The following is a 21,955-nucleotide window of genomic DNA, read 5'->3' as shown; positions in this document are numbered from 1 at the left end:
TATATTTGGTTTCATGAGACAGGGTCTTGCTAAAGAAATCAAGCTAGCCTTGAGCTATAGCCCAAGATGGTTCCCAAGTCATGGGGCTATTACTGCCTCAGCCTGCCAAGTAATGGGATTGCAGATGTTTGCTACCATATCCAGCTAAGTACTTCTATTTTATTTTTTTGAGATAGCTCTACTATGTAGTCCAGGCTGGCCTCAAACTCTGGTGATCCTCTTGTCTCAGCTTCCGAAATGCTGGAATTACAGCTGTGCGCCACCATTCCCAGCATTACCATTTTTAGTTTATTTTATTCATTAATTTATTTAGTACTGGGAATCAAACTGTATTGGTTGATACATGTCAACTTGAGAAGTTTAGAAGTTTAATTGACTCAGCAGAGAGCCAGGATTCTTAACTTTGTAAACACCCTCATCCTATGCAAGAGGAGGGCATGGACATTGTGTGAGTTCTACACCCCAGCCCCAGGGTAGCTTGTTTATAATATAAGGAGGGGAGAGAGGCTGCCTAGAAGAAGCCCCAGCAGCTGCCCTTCCCTTTGCTCTTCTCTGTTTTTTTGCTGCCATGAATAGTAGCTGCTCTCTGCCTGGGAGCCAACCAAGTGTAGACCGAAACCTCCTCAAACTATGAGCTAAATCAATCTTTCCTTCCTTAAATTTGGGTGTTTGGTATTTTGTCCCAGCAATGAGTAAAAAGTAATAGACAAAAATTCACCACACTTCCCAGGAAGGTGCTATGCTGCTAAGCTATATCCCAGCTCCCTTTGTTTTAAATAACAAACTGTATGAACTCTTTACTAGCTCCTGCCTGACATTCCCTCACTGGAATGAATCTATCTTCTTCTTTTTTTTTTAAATTTAGTAAAGGATCTAGGGGTGCAGGGTCTACAGGGTCTCACTACATAGATCAGACTCTAGTGGTTCTCTTGTTTTCAGCCTCCCAAACTCTGGAATTACAGGCATGCACCACCATGCCCAGTCTCAACTGCTATCTCAGCGTGCCCTGGGGGTGGGGCTGGCACAGCATGCCTCTGCCTAAGGAGGCGCTTTAGTCTGCTGAGCTATTTGGCCAGCCCTTTAAAGAGTCCTCATTTTTTATGTATGTACGTATTGATGTATGTATTTATGTATTTAGTACAGGGTCTAAAGGGTCTCAGTACATAGATTGGACTGGTAGTGAGCCTCCTGTTTTCAGCCTCCCAAGAGGCGGGGATTACAGGCACACACCACACACCCATTCTCAATCAACATCTCAGTGCACCCTGGGGGTGGGGCCGGCATGGCACGCTAGGGGCCAGGGATCGAACCCCGGCTGCTGCGTCTGCCTAAGCAGGCGCTTTAGTCCGCTGAGCTATCTAGCTGGCTCTTGGAAGGAACCTATCTTTAACTGTTCTTTTCTTTCTGGCTGTACACTGCCTATCCATTCAGTTTTTCTTTTTTTCTTTTTCTTTTGTATTTTGAGATAAGTTCTTGCTATGTCCAGTGGCCCTGAACTAACTATGTAGCCCAGACTGGCCTCTAAAACTCAGGGCCACCCTCTTGCCTCAACCTCCCGAGTGTTAGATTACAGGCATGCACCACCACATCAAGCTGACTTTTTTTAAAAGCAGCATGAGAAGGATTAGAGGTAGATACATGATGTCCTCAAGAACAGAGTGTGGATTCTCAAAGAAATGAGGCACACCCATTCCATTCTTGAATCCCTTAGCACCTACTCCTGAGGTCAAGTTTGATGATACTTGCTCTTGAACTCTTCTGCATCTCTGATTTAAAACTAGTGTTTTATTGTAAGTTGTCCTCCCTCCCTTCCCTTCCCTTCTGACATGATCTAAGCTGTCCTGTTGAATAGGACTGGTACTTTATGTATTTTTTTATTTTTATATTACTTGCACAAAAGCAGCATTCCATAAAGGTCTATTAAGTCTATAAATAAGCAGGGCAATGTGGTGCATGCCTGGAGTTCCAGCACTTGGAAGGCTGAGGCAGGAGTATCACTGCTCGTCTGTGGCCAGCCTGAGCTACACAGTGAATTCAAGGCTAGTCTGATTTACAAAGTGATACCCTACTTCAAAATAAAACAATAACAAAATTTAAAAACAAAACAAAAACCCATCAATCCCCCATTCAAAATCAATAAATGAACAAGTAAACAAACTAGGCTTTAAAAATTTTGTCTTTGGTATGAATTATTGTAACTGTCTTACTAACCTGTTTTGAAACTGTCTCATTGCTACGTCTCTCAATAAAATTAATATAAAAAAATTCGTCTTTGCTGTAATGAGCACATGACTTGAGTTTTCCTAGAACAACAGCTTCCTTCTCTGTGAAACATGGACATTCTCATCTTTTCTATTAGAAAGATGTTATGGTTTGTGTCTAGTTGTCCTCCCAAATCCTCATGTACATTATGGGGCAGATGCAGTTGGAGGAGCAACTGAGTGGCTTGAGGGGCAGGCCAGAGGACCAGGGTGGGGCCAGAGAGGTGGAAACGTTAAACTGGCTAGCCTGTGCTTTCTCAGAGGTGTGGAGAGGGTCATCCTGGACACGGCAGCACCCCAACCCCTCCTCTAGTGTCTTGAAACCTCTAGTAACTGTGAGCTAAATAAACTTTTCTTTCCCTCATTTTGGGTGTCAGGTATTTGTCTCAGCAACCAGAGAAGAGTAACTAAAACAAAAGATTAGATAAACCAATAAAGAATTCTGACTAGCTTTTGAGAGGCTAGATAAAAAGTAGTCCACCCTTTTCCCCTAGTACCAAGGATTAACCTAGGGCCTTTGCATCAAGCTACGTTCTCAGCCCATTTTGAAAAAAATGTTTTCTTTTAAATTTTGAAACAGGGTCTCACTAAGTCACTAAATTACCCAGGCTTTGTTGGAATTAGGATCCTTCTGCTTCAACCTCCCCAAGGGCTGGGATGACAGGCATGTGTCTCTACACCTGGCTAGCAACAACTTTCTTACTAGAGCTCACAAGGTCTCACCTAACCAGACACTAAAAATGAGTTCAAATGCCTCACCTTGATAAAGTCCAGGACAGCTTCTCTTTGAATCTTCTTGGTCCTTACTTTCTCCTCTTCATATTGCAGGGCTGCCAGCTGTGCCTCTCTACGAGCACGCTCTACCAACTGTTCTCTTCTGTCTGTATGTGGCAGCTGAAACAAAGGAATCATTTTGCATACAAAAGTGGGGCTGTTGTTGGGGTTAAGGTGACTAAAAACACTGTCAGCAACTATATCATGTGCATACATTGTATTAACAGAGAAGACAAGTAGTAAAGTTCATAGATAAGTGGCAATTAATGGCAATTTGAATATTATAAATGAAAACCATCTTAAGTTTTTAAAAACCAAAGTAAAAACAGCAAAAAGAAATAAACTAAAATTACCTGATTGTGACTTGGTGATAGTGACAAGAGAGAAGGTGGCTCAACTGGAACCCTGACCCAAAAAAGGAAAAACCTTTTGATTCTGAGACAGACATGAGGAACAAGTAATCTTCTTATTATTAATGTAGCTTTCTATTAATCATAGACAAGCTGGCTATTTAACACTGCAAGAGTAACTTAATTTTGTAAACCTGAGCCTAAGCCATTAAATTAAACCATAGCAACACATGCTTCCAACTCACGTTTCTCGTCATGATATCCCTGATTATTCTACAGCCAGCTAACAACTGTCTGCGACAGCCAGCACTATGGAATGGTTAGTTGAGATCACTTTCAAGTGGTATCATTTCTTTATAACACATACAGCTACTATCTTCTTTGTGGGTAAACTGAGATGCTTTTATGTACAATGCCGTTTTATCCAAAGAAATCTGGAGTTCTACAGAATCTGCTAACTCTATTTATAAATAATTCCTACTCTTATTTTCATCTGAGTGAAATAATAACAAAAGTAAGATTATATTGAGATTTATTCTTCTTTTGTTTCCTTCCTTCCCTTTCTCTTCCCACCTTTCTTTCCTTTTCTTTCTTTTCTTTGTGGTAATGGGGATTTAACTCAGGGCCCTCAATGGTAATCAAGTGCCATACCACTGGAATTCATTTCCAGTCCTTTTAAAATTTTATTTTGGAGCCAGGGAGATGGCTCAGTCAAATAAGTGCTTCCCTGGCAAGCACAAGGGCCTGTGTTCAATCCCTGGTTCCGTAAAAAAAAGAAAGAAAAAAATAAAATAAAATAAAATTTTATTTTGGAAAAAAAATTATTTTAGGACAAGGTCTTACTAAGCTGCCCAAGATGATCGCTTATTTGCCCTACTTCTGCCTTGGTCTCTGCAGTAGGTGGGATATAAGTGTGTTCCACTGTGTCTCGCTGATTTTTACTCTTAAGAAAAGGTGAAACCCTGTTTGATGCTAAAAGGGAAGAACTACTTATCAGTATTCTTTTTTTTTTAATTTAATTAATTTATTAATTAATTTATTTTGTGTGTGTGTGTGGCCAGCTCAGCCCACCAGGGGGCGGGGCTGGCTGGCATGTGATGCTGGGGGATTGAACTGCGGTCCCTGAGCTTTGCTTAGCTTGTTCTAAGTAGGTGCTTTAGACCACTGAGCCATCTCACCAGCCCAGTATTAATTCTTATAATTTGGGAATTTATCTTTTTTTGAAGCTGATTTAGTGTTTTAGTCTCTGTAATCACATTTCTGTCTTAAACTAAAAATGGTAGAATTGTGACTTTCTGATTTCAAACTGGAAACATTATTAACTGTTAAGGTGTTTTAAACACATTGAAAGTGTGTTGTATGGGAAATTAAGGTAAATCCCACAAAGCTTTCACAGTTTCCTACTGTCTACTATTCCCCCCCTTGGGCAGTACGAGGGATTGAATCTATGGCCTTGTGTGTGCCCCCTGAGCATACACTGGGCTACACCCTCAGCCCCAACTGCCTCCCACCAATAATACACAGATGTGGCCAGTTTGCTGAAGCTGCTAAACTCATGCCTGAGAGGCTATTCCAGATAAAATACCAGGCCGTGGAGAGGCTAGCAGTCTCAGTGTATGTACAAGCTTGGGAAGTAATCTCATGTCATTCACACTTGCTCATAAATCCAGACCAGGCTCAATGGTATGGTCTTAATTCAATGAATGAGGAAATTTACTTAACTTCCCTACACCTCATCTTCCTCATTTATCCTCTACTGAGGATATTTATATGTATCTCAAAGCGATATTATGAAGTTTAAATGTTTCATGTATATGGAATATCATAAAATGCATATTCTAATGATTATGTATTTAGAATTACAGTAATTAACTACAGCTTTGTCCCAAGATTACTAGTTTCACTGCAAAACCTTTTAGTATCCCATAGTATATCTTTTACTAGCCATCTCTAGATAAAGGACCAAGTAAGTCCAACCCAAGCAGGTATATGTGCCCTAATCTGAATGCTGCTGTACAATGCTTTTTAATCTAATACATACCTTTGTTCTACTAAATTTCTGTACTTTTTCCTTCCCTCCCTCTCTCCCCTTTTTCTTTCACTTCTCTCTCCCATTCCCCTTCTCTCTCCTTCCTTCCTTCCTTTGTTCCTTTCTTCCTTTTCCCTTGTAATGCTGGAGACTGAATTTAAGATGTTTCACATGCTAGACAAGTGCTCTACCACTGGAGTATACCTCTGACCTTATTTTTTTTAAACTATGAGCTAGGGTCCTACCAAGCTGTCTAGGCTGGTCTCAAACTTGTAATCCTGTTGTCTCAGCCTCCAAGTAGCTGGGACACTAAGTGGGTGTCAGAAGGCCTAGCTAGCTACTCTTTTTACAACAAAGTGTCTTTACAAAGCTGGTCATATTCACTGTCTTCGCTTCACTGGCCCATTTAATTTTATGCTGGCTACAGTCTAGACATTGTCTTCCTGGCTCCAATAAACTGCTCTTTCAGCTCCTGAGTCTGCTGTAATAAACACTCCCAACCCAGCAGTTACTTCTTCTTCTTCTTCTTTTTTTTTGTGGAACTGGGGATTGAACTCAGGCCCTTGCGCTTGTGAAGGAAGTGCTTATTCTACTGAGCCATCTCCCTGGCCCCTAGCAGCTACTTCTTAGTCCTCACCTTATAAAACCTATCAGCTCTTGGTTATACTATTTGTCCCTCTCTACAGTTCTTAGGCCACCTTTCAGTCAGCCTGAGATATCATCCCCTTTTTCCATCCCCTGACCACTCTGCTGTGTTTCTTTTCCTACACATTCCTGCCCTAATTCCACTTTACTTCAGACTCATGTCTCTAATGCTTTAATACTTCCGAGTGGCTGTCCAGGCATCTTAAGTACAGCATAACCATAGCCCTACTTTTTCATCACATCCCCAAACCTGCCTTGTTCTGTTCAGTTGCCTTTTTTTTTTAAACTTGTATCAATCAATGTTTACAGCTATGACACAACATATACAAATACACATACATATTTGGTTCACAATGACCAGACTCCTTGATTTTTGTTGTTGTTACTGTTTAGTTTTTCTGAGACAAGGTCTCCCTATGTTCAGCTCAGGCGGACCTTAAACTCACCATGTACCCCAGACTGGCCTCAAACGATGGGCTGCTGCCTCAGCCACCCAAGTGCTGGGACTTTAGGCACGCACCACCTTGCCCCGCTCATTTATTGATTCATTTACTGATTTAATCGACCTTTATTGTGCTGGGATATAGATGTGCACCACCACACCTGGCTTCCTTTATAAATTTAAACATACCAGGCATCTGCTTACTTCAGGCCCTCTGCTTAGACAGCACAGCACTGTTCTCTCCATCAGGTTTCACTGAAATATCATCACCCCAAAGCATACTCTCCACCAGATGCTACATCTTTTGCTCTGCTTTATTTTCTTTTTCATAATATTTAGCAGACCATAATACATATTTGTGACATATATTTGTCTCTATCTACCTAATGGTAAGCTCTAAGCTATCAGTGACGTGGAAGAGAACCAGAACCATTTCAGTGCTCGGGAAATACTGTCGGAAGGAATGGAGTGGCACCATCCCCAAAGCAGACACATAGGAGACTAGCAACTGCAGGTTGACCTTTAGTCTTTCAAATCTTGGAATATCCTTGTACTGCAAGGGGGGCAATGAGACATTAAGAAAAAACAAGACAGGGCTGGGGAGATAGCTCAGCAGCATAAATGTCTGCTTGGCAAGTGCAAGGTCCCAAGTTCGATCCCTGGTACTGCAAAAAGAAAAAACAACACAAAGAAAAAAGCTGGGACCGGGTGGGACCTGACCCCTCTGATGGAGAGGCAATGGAAACCCAGCATGAATTTGTCTTTACTTATACAGAGGGAGAAAAGGGGAAATGCACAATGGGGCGGAAAGTGTATAGGCTCTGTTTTATTGAGAACACTGAAAGCGAAACGTTTTTAGAGCTATCTGTGCTGTAGTTAACAGAGAGAAAAACCAACGCCAGACACCTGCTGGACAGGCTAATTCCAACAGCTTGTCCTCCTGGCTCATCTCTGGCTCTTCATGTTTTGGGGGCCAGCCTTGCTCTAGCCCTAAATGTGTGGTTGATCTCCAGCTCTGCCGCTCCCCACACCTTGAGCCAAGAAAGTTACTTTAGTATCTGTAAGGCAGACTTCCAGCAGATCTCTGCTGCTTTATAAAATCAGATAATTAGGAGGGGAGTAGAAAGAAAGAAAAAAATGGAAACAGTTTTGTAAATGGAAAGAGGAAGGTTGAAGGAGGGTAGGGGAATGGGAAAAAAAGAATCAAGCTCTATCATAGGTACAATTCTCTATGATGAGTATGATCATTATGTAAATTTAAAATGTACCAATAAAATCTGATTTTAAAAATCACATAATTAATGTGAGCAGCTTTTCTAGCTTGCTAGGAAAAAAAAAAATCTTACAGGCTTTATCCAAATGCCTTTCAACTTCATACTGCCTCCTACAGAAGCCAGTGCACTTTGTAGGGCCTAGTTAACACATCCCTCCTGAGCTAATTAATGCTCAGATTAGAAGTAGACCTTTTTTTTTTTTAATTTATTTATTTATTGTGTGTGTGTGTGTGGCCAGCTCAGCCCACCAGAGGGCGGGGCTGGCTGGCATGTGGTGCTGGGGGATTGAACCGTGGTCCCTGTGCTTTGCTAAGCTTGTTCTAAGTAGGTGCTTTAGACCACTGAGCCATCTCACCAGCCCCAGAAGTAGACCTTTTTAAAAATGATATTTTGATACTTTTTAAATATATAATATTTGCTAGTTTCTACTTTAATATTATATAATTTTCTTTCTTTCTTTTTAAACAGTCTCCCTATATACTTCAGCCTGGCCTTGAAACTGCCACATAGCACAGGCTGGCCTCAAACTCACAGTGATCCTCCTCCCTCAGAAGGTGCTGGGATTATAGGCATGTGCCACATGCTTGGCTACAGTTATATAATCTATCCTGGTAAATAGCTAAAATATTCACCAATTGCAACTTCTGTTTACTGAAGAGAGAATCGTGGGGAGGATCAGAAAGGACACACACCAAGCGGGGAGGCAGAAGGGGGGTGAGAAGCAGTGAGCAGGTTTCCTTCCAGCTGGGGTGAAGAGGACCTGGGGAAGCCACAGGCAAGTAGCAGTTTGGTAACCACTGAGACCAAGTGACTTTGTCTTTCTAGGTTCTTTATTATTATTGAGCCTCATGGGGGGGATGACAAGGACATACCAGTAACCAAACTCAGGATCTTGCACTTACCAGGCAGATTCTAAAAGAGACATCTAAAAGCAGAAATTCTGGATAAGGTATATTAGGCAGGCTTGGAACCTTTGTCTTACTCCAAGAAATGTGTTATACTATATAGTATAGCAAAGGGGTCTTTGCAGATAAGTTACCAATCAGCAGACCTTAAATGGGGAGATGATTCAGGTGGGCCTAACATAGCCATATGCCCTTAAAAACAAAGGAGAAAACTAAAAGAATCAGTGAGATGAGCAGGAAGTGAAACTGATTCCTGGCAGGTGTATAGGAACAGGTCTCTCAACCCTACAGCTATATGGAACTGACTCCTGCCAACATGTCTGAGCCTGAACATGGACTCTCCCAAAATCTCCAGTCAGGAAGCTAGGCCAGCCAACAACTAGCCCTTGGCCCTGTGGGACCCTAAGCAGAGAACCAGGTGGGTCTGCCTAGTCCTCTACCCCATGGAACTATGATGTAATATACAGGTATTGTTCTAAGCTACTAGACTGGAAAGAGAACTGGTAGAAAACTAATTCATAAGGTAACTAAGTAAAATGCTGACTTCTACTTTGAGGATTTCTACTTAATCCTAGAGAACTTGAGCTTCACCAAGGATGGATCCAGGTAGTGAGAGGAAAGGAAATAAAAGTTAGGTTTGACCAGGGTAAATAAAAATGTAATAGGAAATCTGTACGTTAAACTGGATTATCAAGTCACTGAGAAAAGAAATTTCAAAGCATATAAAATTTAATTAAAATTCTTAGGAAATAAGTAGTAAGACTACAAAGGCCATCATAAGAGATTTTCATTCATGATCTTCTCTGCAGTTTCTTTATCCCATTATAATAGTCTCTGAGGTGATTTTAATATGCTATAAGTATGAAGAACTATGTATTAACAGTTCTACACAGTAAATTTACTATCATTTAAGAATAGGTATATTAACTGTTTTAAGACTCCATAAACATAGAAAGGAACCAAAAACTGGAAAATTTTCAACTGGGATAAAGTTTATGACAAGAAACCTTTTGGAATTCAAGAATGAGAAGCCATATTCTAAACAACCAAACTAATTTTAGAAACAGAGTCACTACATGTGGTAGAAATCTACCACTTAACTTAAAATTTTAAGCTAAAAAATAACAGTAAAAGTTTAAAAAACGAAAACTGAGAGTCAATAGTGGTAGTGCATGTCTGTAATCCCAGCTACTTAGGAGGCTGAGCCAGGAAGGCTGTAAGTTCCAGGATGCTCCAGGCAACAGGGCAAGAATTTGTCCCAAAAGGCTAGAGTGGGCAGTAGGGTGGCGAGCTGGGGATATAGCTCAGAATTCCTTGGGTTCAATCACCAGAACCATGCCATAAGTAAGTAAATAAATAAATAAACAGGACTTCTGAAAGGTCTTTAACATATTCACTGTGGAGCCACAATTTTTATGTCTCACTGCTGGGCTTGAGACACCAGTGGTACATGTGAGAATGTCCCATCAGGTAGCTTATTAATTTATTAGTAAAAAGACAGATAAAAGTCTTTAGATCTGTTTGTACCACCAGTGGTACAAGCCACCTGATTCAAATGAGCAAGAACACGCTAAGCCTTCTTTATGCATGGATCCACATTATCACCACAAAATCTCATTGCCATTAAGTACCTTCAAAGCAATTAATTGTACAGGTAACAGTTTAGGTGATCTGAATTTAGACTAAATCAATTCTACCTCTATTTTATGGCATAAGCACAAAAGCACACTGTCAATTTTAAGTGCATGGTTTCTAAAGTACATAGCATAGTATCTAAACATCTTAATTATATGGATCTGCACAAAACAAAAATCACTTCACACCTTATTACTGAGATTGAAGATGGAAACAGTAAGTAGAATTGTTTTCTCAAACCTGTTTTGATATGAACATCGTCTTATGTCTTCCGGTTTTGGAAACTCCCTAATAGCTGCTGGCTTTACTGGTGAACCCTAGATGAAAACAGCATAAATAAATCAATGTAAAATATGCATCCAGAACACTACGATCAGTATATCCCTTACATATGACTTGACATTTAAAGATTTGTAAATTACAAGAAGAGGTATTTTAATATAATCTCAAATATGAACTCATTTTTAAAGGTATTACAAGTTACATGACATATGCTTTCATAAAAATCATAATCTACATTTTAAAGAAAGATTTCCTTCTTGTTGTATTATGTAAATTACAGTGACCCAATATAGCAATATTTCTTGAGTGGTAAGAAAGGATTTTGAATGTCATTTGGTACAATCTTCAGCTAGAATAGGACTCCTACCTTCTCTAATGCAGTATCTGCTCAGTTTCTCTTGAACAGCTATTGTAATTGGGAGTTCTTTAGACAGATTATGTTTCTTTACTTTTTTACTACCACAAACTGTTACCTTAGTCATACAACTAGTCCTGAAGATACTGGTGGGATATCAAGATAAAACGTAATTTTTATGTATGGTAAAATACAATGTTAATGAAAAGAGAAATAGTAGTGGCAGTTTACAGTTTTTTTTTTTTTTTTTTTTTGGTTTTGTTTGTTTAATGTATTTGGTATGGGGTCTCAGTACACAGCTCGGACTCCTAGTGATCCTCCTGTTTTCAGCCTCCCCAGCACTGGGATTACATGTGTGCAACACCACGCCCACTCTCAGAGGCTGGTTTAGCATGCCCAGGGGCGGGGCTGGCAGGGCCTGTGGTGCTGGGAATTGAACCATGGTCCTGTGCTTGCATAAGCAGGTGCTTAGTCCACTGAGCTATCTCATTGGTTCACAGGTTATTTTTGAAAAGCATCACTGAGGAAAGTTGAGTTGGCTGAACTGATAGAGATCACACACTAAAAAAATAAAAAAATAAATTTGAGGCAGTCTTAATGGTTTACACAGTACATATTTTGTAAGATGAGAATCTTATAGAAGCAATAAAAATCTATTTCAATATCAAAATTAATCATGATAATGAATAATCTATAAGCAAAAATAAGAAAACATCTTCTCCAAAAAGAATACCTAAAAATCTAGATTGGGACCAGGGAGATGGCTCAATGGAATAAGCGCTTCCCTGGCAAGCACAAGGGCCTGAGTTCAATCCCTGGTTCCGCAAAAATAAAAAATAAAAAAATGAAAATCTAGTTTAATAGTATTCACAGCCTACCTCTAAGAAATAAGTATATCATATTTAACTGGAAGATCTTTGACAGTTACTCCAAAGTGCTAAAAGCTAAATGCCTTAAAGTTAGGTCACAACAATCAGATTGAATGATTTCAAATCTAGAATCTTGAGAGAATTAATTATTCTCAGTGACTAGGTCATTCTTTTTTAATAAGCAAAACTTTTTCCTAGAAGGTTATATCAATGACTTACTCACCCTGGTTTTATGATATTGCCACCACCTAAAATTATTATTAGAGGTACTGATTTAATTTAAAAAATTAGCATAAGTTACAACATATTCAGGTAGAGGTGGTATATGTATAGGAGTGGTATAATAAAACTAAAGAATAGCAGACCATTTAATACCTCAAATAAATTAGTTTTTTAATAATGTTTTTTCAAAGACAACATTTAGGAACACAAGGTATTTGTCCAGTTTGTTAAAACATCTAAAGTAATACTGCTTCTCCACATTTTACTGATTGCCAAATTTTAGGAAGCTTTATGACACAGAAATCATACAGCCTTAGGATACAGTCATAAAAACTATCATATATAAGCAAATTAGAATTTAAAAACACAGTACTATAAAAGAGCCAATCTAATGATTAAAGAAATGGCAGTATTGTTTTTCATTATACTATAAGCATTTTCAATTATAGGAGATACCCCATTTATATAACCACAAAATGATCAAAGAGAATGATCACAAAAAAGATTATAAAGTGACATTATTAATTTTATTGCAAATAACTATTTTGCAAAGAGGCTAATAGCATGAGTCATAAGAAATTCATTCATCACCTGCCTATTCCTGATTTGAATGTGGTCTTCTGAACAACAACAAAAAGTACTGTGTTCAAGCCTTCAAACAGGAAAACCAAAGGACTCTTTAAAGAATGATACTATCACTCTGCAGCATGTTCCATTTCATTAATTTGTTTCTGAAAGGCCAAATACATGGTTCTGTAAAAAGACCCCATGTGTTTCTCAAATAACCCCTGCTTAGGGCTAGGGACAAACTCCAGACTTCGACATCACAGACATGAAGATGGAGCCATTTATCAGGCTGACTGGATGCACTGAAGAATGCTGTTCTCCTTTAGACCCTGGGGGAACTGGCAGAGTCTGCAGTGGGCTGAATGCACATTTGTTTTCTAGGGCAACTCAATCTTAGAATTTTAATAGCAAACAATTTATGTTCTGTTAACTTAGGATAAAACCTCCAATATAATTAAGCTTATTATAAAAATTTTATGGGTTAAGTTGTACGTTATCACAAAGTTAACTTTTTGGGCTTCATTCTTACACTAATCAATCACACTATGACTTGTCAGTTAGTTTTAATAAAAAAGTAAAACAAAAACAAAGAAACACAATGGAAATTATCTGCTTCCTCTGTATTTTCTTCAAAGACATTGTTACTCTTTTTTACTCTTTCTTCAAAATTATGGAATTTGTTTTCTTACTTAAAAAATAAATCTAAGCCGGGCATTGTGACACACCCTGTAATTCCAGCACTCAGAAGGCAGTACCAGGAGGACCATCACAAGAGTGATGAGACCGACCTGGGCCACAAAGTGAGCTCAGGGCCAGCCTGAACTGCACAGGGAGACCCTGTCTCAAAAAAAGATAAAAGTAAATAAATAAATCTAGCCAGATATGGTGCTGTAAGCACTTGGGAGGCTGAGGCAAGTAAATAAATTAAATCTAGCCAGACATGGTGCTGTGTGTAATCTGAGCACTTGGGAGGTTGAGGCAGGACTGCTACAAGTCTGAGGTCATCTTGGGTTACACAGTGAGTTAGAGGTCAGTCTGAATAGCAAGACCCTGTCTCAAAAAAAAAAAAAAAAAAAAAAAAAAAAAAAGCCAAATATACAAACAAAAACCTGAATTCTACTTGAGACTATTGTCTGATTTTCAAAATCTCAAAAACGAGAGGACTAAAATTAGAAGGAAACATTATGATGAGCAATTAGCCCTAGGCCAATAAGCTGCTGCTATGAAGAATATATTCTGCCAGGAGCTGCCTAAACCTGTGCTAATCTTCAGGGTGCACCACCTCACGCGAGATCCGCCGCTGTTCGATGTAGGCCAGGAACTGTGAGCTGAGGCTGTCGGAGTCCAGGGCCCGGGGCTGTCTTCCTTCATCCTCTTCTTCCTCTGTAGCGCAGCTGTCAATGTAGTCGATCTGATCTAAGTCGTGTTCCACTGCAGACACCACACAGAGAAAACACTCAAATGAGACAGCTGATAAAACATTTGCTTACACTATATTCTCTCCTTTCCTCTAACATATTTTATTCTGAAAGTGGAAAAAAGGACACAAGGCTTCAGTCTTCATAGTCCAGCCAGGGAGATAGCTCAGTAGAATAAGTGCTTGCCTGGCACTTATTCCATCCCTGGTACCACCAAAAAAAGAGAGAGTCTTCATAGTCCATTGCCACTCTCAAAACAAGTTCCCTGAAAATCTTAGTCCAACCTCACTAAAGAAAGCTAATAATGGTAATTACTGAAAGACTTAATTACTTATTTCTTTGGATAGCTCCTCAAAGTTTTAAACACAACTGTTTGAGTCTGTGAGATGAGAAGACTAATTTTTTTTTTTTTTTTCAGAACCAGGGATTGAACTCAGGCCCTTGCGCTTGCCAGGGAAGCGCTTATTCCACTGAGCCATCTCCCCGGCCCCAGAGAAGACTAATTTTTAATGACCAAAAGGTCCATCTTTTAATTTTGGGGAGCTTAGTCTGTTTTTGGGTTGGGAAACAGAAAAACCTAACAGTTAACTCCAAGGAAAGTAAAGGCAATAAAAATGACAAGAGTAGCCAGGCTTGGCAATGCACATCTATAATCCCAGCTATTTGGGAGGCTGAAACAGGAGCATTAGAAGTTTGATGCCATCGAGGGCAACAAAGTATGGGCCTCCTCAATCAATTATTCCATCAATCAATAAAAAATAAGGAAAAGAAAGGGTAGGAAGAAACCGGACTTGGAGAGAAAGAAAATTATTGACTAACATTTCACTTCCTATAGCTTTTGTTGAATGTATTTTAAAAAACCATGACCAGAACAAAGATTTTTCTATTTAGAAAATTAACTGCTAAGGGTTGACCTTGTACATATTTTGCAGTAATTTGTGAATGAAAGAGAATCATTTAAGGAATTTTTTTCTTTTCAAGATGCTTCAGAGTGAAGAAAGCATTATTAAAGACATAGCTGCATAACTGTTTCATCCAGTAAGTTTTAGAATGTCCTATTGTTAAGTTTAAAACTAATTACACTTAGTGAATATTTAAAACCATACACTAGGAAAAAACCGTTGCTACTAGATGGTTTCTTTAGAGACGCAATAAACCCCAATCACTTTATGGGATTTTTTTTTTTTTTCTTGAATGCCTTCAGGGCACTTTTGGCCATTAGGAGAGTTGTGAGGTTCGAACTCCAGCAACCTGAGGCTGACAGCTTTGTGGCGGCAGCCACTTAAAGGACTGAGCTAGGGCCAGGCCCCCCCCAAATCACTTTATGATGCTTTATTTATTTATTTGTGTGTGTGTGTGTGTGTGTGTGTGTGTGTGGCTAGCTCAGCCCACCAGGGGGCGGGGCTGGCTGGCATGTGGTGCTGGGGGATTGAACCACGGTCCCTGTGCTTTGCTAATCTTGTTCTAAGTAGGTGCTTTAGACCACTGAGCCATCTCACCAGCCCCTATGATGCTTCTTAAGCTGCCTGTAAGTGCAGTTGCTGGGAACAGTGAATTTGGAGAAGTCTAGTTATCAATTTAGTTTTCTGATTAAATTTTTTATAACATTCTAAAGCTGCAATTATTAAAAAATAAAATTTGAATTATTAGGATTTGCTCATAGCTACAAAGGATGAAAAGGTTCTAAATCTATATCCACATTAGACACCAAGTATATAAATGCAGTTTTTGCAAGCTGCTACAATTTTTTTTTTTTTTTAACTAGGGATTGAACTCAGACCCTCACGCTTGCCAGGGAAGCACTTATTCTACTGAGCCATCTCCCTGGCCCCAGTGCTACAATTTGTCTGACTATAAAATTTATATTGTGACTACTTTCCAAGGCAGCAACATCATTTTTTCATACTATTTATACAGTGGAGTCCAGAAGAAAAGAAAGCAATCTACAAAAGGGAGCCATGTAAGTAATTTTAAATTTTTTAGTAGCCACATTAAAAATAAAGGCAGATGGATGCTGTGGAGAAGGCTAGTTAACCCAGCTACTTGGGAGGCTGAGGTAGGAAGATTACTAGTTCAAGGCCAGCCTGAGCAACCTAATCCTCTGTGCCTCAGTATAGATACACAGATACAGACACATATGGAGTAGGAATGCAGCTTAGTGTAAAATTTTGGAGTCAAGCCCTAGTAATGTAAAACAATCCATTACCCTACCACTCATGAAGAATGAAGAAAAGGGTTTTTTTGTACTAGGGATTGAATTGAGGGCCTTCACACTAAGCTATACTCCCCAGTTCTTTAATTTTTTTTTTTTTTTTTTTTTTTTTTTTTGTTCCTCGAATGCCTTCAGGGCACTATTGGCCAGCGGGAGAGGTGTGAGGTTCGAACTCCAGCAACCTGAGGCTGACAGCTTTGTGGAAGCAGCCACTTAAAGGCCTGAGCTAGGGCCAGGCCCCCTAGTTTTTTAATTTTTTCCTTTTTTTTTTTTTTTTTTTTAATTTTTATTTATTTGTGTGTGTGTGTGTGTGTGTGTGTGTGTGTGGCCAGCTCAGCCCACCAGGGGGCAGGGCTGGCTGGCATGTGGTGCTGGGGGATTGAACTGCGGTCCCTGTGCTTTGCTAAGCTTGTTCTAAGTAGGTGCTTTAGACCACTGAGCCATCTCACCATCCCAGTTCTTTAATTTTTGTTTGTTTGTTTTGTTTTGAGACAGGGTCTTGCTAAGTTGCCCAGCCCAGATTTAAGTCCTTATTGCCCATGCTGGGTTTGAATTTGTGACTGTCCTGCTTTAGCATCCTAGAAGGTTGAGATTAGAGGTGTAAGCCACTGTGCTTGACTAATATTTTTTATGTTGCCCAGTATATGTAAGTGTTATTTTAACACATAACTAAAATGATAATTTTTTTTCAAAATCTTATGTGTATTTTATATTTATAGCACATCTCAATTCAGGAAAACAACTTTTTTTTGGAGACAGAGTCTCAATATTAACATAGACTGGGCTCAAATTCAAGACTGGGTGTGGTGGTACACTCCTGTAATCCCAGCTCTTGGGAGGCTGTAAACAGGAGAATCACTACAAGTTTGATCTAGTAGGGAGACCGTGAATACTCTATAGACCCTTCCCTAAAATACAAAAAAAAAGAAGTAGTACTATACAAGGAAGTAAAAAGATTATCTGCTTGTTCTATAAAATCTGCAAAATTGTAAATGTCAGAACAAAGAAAACATTCAGGAGCCCTGAAGAAAATTATTGTAGTTGAAAGAAAAGGTAAACATTAAGGACACACTGAATTCCTGCAAAAGAATAAATCATTGCTTAAAAAAGAGAAAATGGTACTGTCTCTACTAAATTTCCTCCCAAAATAAGAATGGAAGACACACATTTTTCACTACAAATCTGAAAATAGAAATTAAAGTCTCATGCCTGAGTAAAATAAGTTTTTCTTGTCATTATGTGAAAAGAACAGTGAAAAACCTACATATACCAAACAAAAGAATGGATGTGGAAAAAGACTACTTAAAAAAAAAAATAGAAAATTAAAAAGCTTAGATGTCATTATTCTGTTTACCTCCACCATTTGTTACAACTAAACAGTTCCGATTCTCTTGGTATTGGCTTTCTCTTCGTAGTCTTTGTTCTTTAGTAATTTCTGCTACCCGAAGAGGCAGATCTGAAAATTCATCTGTAGGCTTAAAAAAAGTAGAAACATTAAAAAATTTACCTCCAATTTTGGCCAACATATTTAAATATGGACATAATATAATCTAGTTAAAATTAACATTTAGGAAGAAACAGCAAAGTCATTTTTGGCTTTAGGTGCTGGGATTAAACCCAGTGCCTCATATATGCTGGACAATAAGTTTTACGGCTCAGCTGCTTTCCCAGCCCATCAAAAAAAATTTTTTTTGAAAGGGACAGCAAAGATGGATACACAACACAATGTGAATAAATTTAATGTAAGTGGAATGGACTCTTTTCTTTGGAGACATCGTCCTGTCTCAGCCTCTGGAGTACAGGTATTACAGGCATGTGCCACTATGCCCAGAAAAGAATGTTTAAAAATGGTTAAATGATAAAATTTGCTATAGCTATTCTATCATAGTCAATAATGAGAATAAGGACATTCTTTATAAATATATACAGATTTATGATCTATGAACATAACTCTATGGATACAGTCACCCAGAGAGAGGTACATAAGCAATTCCAAATTACAAATAGGTTGACTTAGATTTAATTTGCTTTGGACTCCCAATGAAACAATGTTATAAAAACTGGATGTTACCAATCCTGCCTAAAAAAAAAAAAAAAAAAAAAAAAGCTCATCTAACCATTTAATCCAATTTAAGGCTTAGCAAATTTTAAAAAGCAGAAAACACAATGGCAATAATTTCTTTTTCTTTTGAGACAGTCTCACTACATAGTCTAGGCTGACCTTGAACTATGTAGCCCTGGCTGGCCTTAAACCAAAGTGATCCTCTTGACTCAGTCTCTCAGAGTGCTAGGATTACAGGCATTGCTACCCTGCCCAGATCAATAATTAAACAAAAACAAAGAGCAATCTCATTTTGACATGTGGATGTTCTTCTTTTCTTTGCTCACAGGAATGTGGATATTCTTCAGCAGGTTCCCATCTCTACCCATCAGCCTAGAGTCCTATTTTCTCTTGCCTTCCAGGATTCCTTTTACCTCTGCTCCAGACTATCCTGACTTCAAACTGTAGGGCTGTTTTAACTGACAATTCCTGTTTGTTTTCTAGACTATAGGACTATTTATGAAACAAGGAAGTAATAAATAGAATACACATGGTAAAAGGATGGTAAATACTTTGTGGGTGGAGGGGTCCTGGGGGTGGAATCTGGGGTTTCACATACTAGGTAAACACTCTTACTATATCGTTAGCCCCAGAATTTTTGGATCAAAGGGCATGAGATTTTTGTACCTGCCTTTACTTTCCTGTATTTTATGCCCTAAGAAACCAAACCCAAGAGGCTGTTCCCCTTTTACCATGTTTTTTTCTCTTAATCAGGACTTCAGCATATGAAAGAGACACTCACCTCATTACCTGACCACCGTTTATCGCCACTGTCCACACTATTGAAACCTGAATCGAGGGCTCCATAGGGACGACCTGAGTATAGTTCTTCATGGCTGCCAGAAAGAAACTAGCTTTTACTGGAAAGCTTGATATCTTCCCTTGATCTTAGCCAAAGGGATGGGAAGCAATTTTAGTGTCTGGTATCTTAAAACATAAAATAAAACATATTTTACTAATAAACATTTGCATGGAGTTTAGTCCTTTATTATAATTTGAATACATTCAAGTGCATAGATCTCAGTTGTACAATTGTGACAAATAGCTACATCTCTGTCCATACACCTCCATCACATGAGGATATTTCTGCTTTACCAGAAGGTATTTGCCCACCATTCCTTCCCAGTCAATTCCTCCTTGTGCTGCCACTGTGTGCTTCACAAGGAAAATCCCTGCTCACTTTCTTTTAAATTATTAAATTAGTGTGGAAGGCTGAACAATGGTCCCTAAAAAGAGCCACAACCTCATGTCTGGAATTTACACTTCACATGGCAAAGGGAATGAAGGTTGTAGATGGGAATAAAGTTGCTGGCAAACTTCTTTTTAAAGGGGGAGATTATCTTGGTTTTAGAGTGAGCCTAATTGAAAGTGTCCTTGTGTTTGTCTTTGGTGTTCCAGCCTCTACTTCACAGTTCTCCTTCCTCAGCCTCCAGAGTGCTGCTTGCAAGTGTCCTTAAATGTGGAAGAGGGATGCAGAACAGGGCAGTGTGATTCCATGTTGGCTTGAGGATGGAGGATGAGTTCTGGGAGCCAAGGAGTGCAGACAGCCTCTGAAAGCTGAGAAAGGCAAGAAAAGGATCCAACCCAGGGTCCAGAGAAGGCCAGCCCTCTTGGCACCATGAATTAGCCCAATGACATTGTTCAATTTCTTTTTTTTTTTTTCTTGTGGAAACAGGGATTGAACTCAGGCCCCTGCGCTTGCCAGGCAAGCGCTTATTCCACTGAGCCATCTCCCCAGCCCGACATTGTTCGGGTTCAATTTCTGACCTACAGAATCAGAGCAAAAACTGCACTGCTTAAGCACCTACATTTGTGGTAATTTCTTTTTTTTTTTTTTTTGTGGAACCAGGGATTGAACTCAGGCCCTTGCACTTGCCAGGGAAGCACTTATTCCATTGAGCCATCTCCCCAGCCCCTATTTGTGGTAATTTCTTATGACAGCAACAGAAAATGAATAAAATTTGTTTTATTTATTCTAGAATTCGGGGGGCCAGGGAGATAGCTCAGTGGAATAAGTGCTTGCCTGGCAAGCCCAGGGTCCTGAGTTCAATCCCTGGTTCTGCAAAAAAAAAAAAAAAAGGTATATTTATTCTAGAATTTAGAAAAATGGAGTCATATACTCTTTGTGGCTTTTTAGGGGAGGATCAGCAACACATCAGTAAGATTCAGGGTGTTTTTATATCCCTTCTTATTGCCAAGTAACATTCCACTTAATGAATATGTAATTTTAAAATTCTGGGGCTAGGGAGATAGCTCAGTAGAATAAGCACTTTCCTGGCAAGCGCAAGGGCCTGAGTTCAATCCCTGGTTCCGCAAAAATAAATTAAATAAATAAATAAAATTCTGTTTTCTATTGATAGTTGTTTTTAATTTTTGGTTGCTATGAATAAAAGTGCCAAGAATATTCGTGAATAGATCTTTTTTTTTTTTTTGGAACTGGGGATTGAACTCAGGTCGGCAAGCACTTACTCTACTGAGCTATCTCCCTGGCCCCTGAATAAATCTTTGTAAGACTTTGCTTTCATTATTCTTGGAGTAAAATAAGTGGTTTATATGCTAAGTGCAGATTGATTTTTATTTTTTTAATTTTAATTTTAATTTTTTTGGTGGTACCAGCGATGGAACTCTGGACCTTGCGTTTGCCAGGCAAGCACTTATTCCACTCAGCTATCTCCCCAGCCCCCTGCTAAGTGTAGGCTTATTTTAAAGAAAAAAACCATATCAACTTGTTTTCAAAGTAGCTACGTTATTTTGCCTTCCTACCAGCAATGTATTCAAGTTCTTTTTGGTGTTTACTGGTCATTCATTTAGTTTATTGTGTTAAAAGTAAATTGCTTAAATCCACTGCTCATTTTACAATTATTTATTTTTTGAAACTATTTTATGGGTTTTTAGTTTCACTGAAATTCAAAATTTCGGGCTGGTGAGATGGCTCAGTGGTCTAAAGCACCTACTTAGAACAAGCTAAGCTAAGCAAAAGCACAGGGACCACAGTTCAATCCCCAGCACCACATGCCAGCCAGCCCCGGGGGGCTGCCCCCTGGTGGGCTGAACTGGCCACACACACAAAATAAATAAATAAATAAATAAAAAATTCAAAATTTCCAATTTTAAAAACACGTCAAAAAATGAAGATGGGTTATGGGTTGACATCGGTATTATTTTCCATTGTTAAAATGCAACATCAATGCCTCTCAAAAATATTTTGCTAAGCAAAAGAAATCAGACTCACTATGCTCCATACTCTGATTCAGTTTAGATGAAGCTCTAGAAAGGCAAAATTCTACTATCATAAAGCAGATCAGGGATCTTGACAGTGGGGTAGAGGGACACGCAAGTAGTGGAACTGTTGCATATCTTGGCTGTACTGGTGTTTTCTTAGTAACTATTAACTTACCAAAACTAACTGAAGTATACACGTAAAAGAGGTAAATTTTGCTTGTAAATTATTCTCAATAGAACTGTTACAAAACCCCAGAGAAGTACTAAACTATTTCATGTAAGTGGACATACCCTGCTTTAAGAAATGTATGAGAGCACTGGCTGATGCCACATCCTCACCAATAATTGGAGTCAGTTTTAATTTTCATCACTCTAGGGGATTTGTACTGACA

General features: G+C 39.0%; 1 protein-coding gene across 7 annotated transcripts in view; it reads right to left on the bottom strand.

Moving 5' to 3' along the window:
* The window catches only part of Lrch3 (leucine rich repeats and calponin homology domain containing 3), a 121,355-nt gene that overhangs the window by 48,634 nt on the left and 50,766 nt on the right, over positions 1-21,955 (bottom strand). For all 7 annotated transcript variants that reach the window (XR_002818805.1, XM_023704769.1, XM_023704767.1 and 4 more), the window contains exons 7-12: positions 19,084-19,177; positions 17,595-17,715; positions 13,893-14,041; positions 10,556-10,632; positions 3,389-3,440; positions 3,021-3,155 (exon numbers count right to left, since the gene is read on the bottom strand). Coding sequence is in view for 6 of the 7 variants with exons in the window: in XM_023704769.1 (XP_023560537.1) it covers positions 3,021-3,155; positions 3,389-3,440; positions 10,556-10,632; positions 13,893-14,041; positions 17,595-17,715; positions 19,084-19,177 (628 nt within the window). In the remaining variant the exon portion in view is untranslated. The remainder of the gene's footprint in view (positions 1-3,020; positions 3,156-3,388; positions 3,441-10,555; positions 10,633-13,892; positions 14,042-17,594; positions 17,716-19,083; positions 19,178-21,955) is intronic.

Source organism: Octodon degus, unplaced genomic scaffold (assembly GCF_000260255.1).
Source record: "Octodon degus isolate 3935 unplaced genomic scaffold, OctDeg1.0 scaffold00203, whole genome shotgun sequence".
Taxonomy (NCBI): Eukaryota; Metazoa; Chordata; class Mammalia; order Rodentia; family Octodontidae; genus Octodon; species Octodon degus.
The sequence above is the reverse complement of the archived record's forward strand: the minus strand, read 5'-3'. Positions and strand labels throughout refer to the sequence as shown.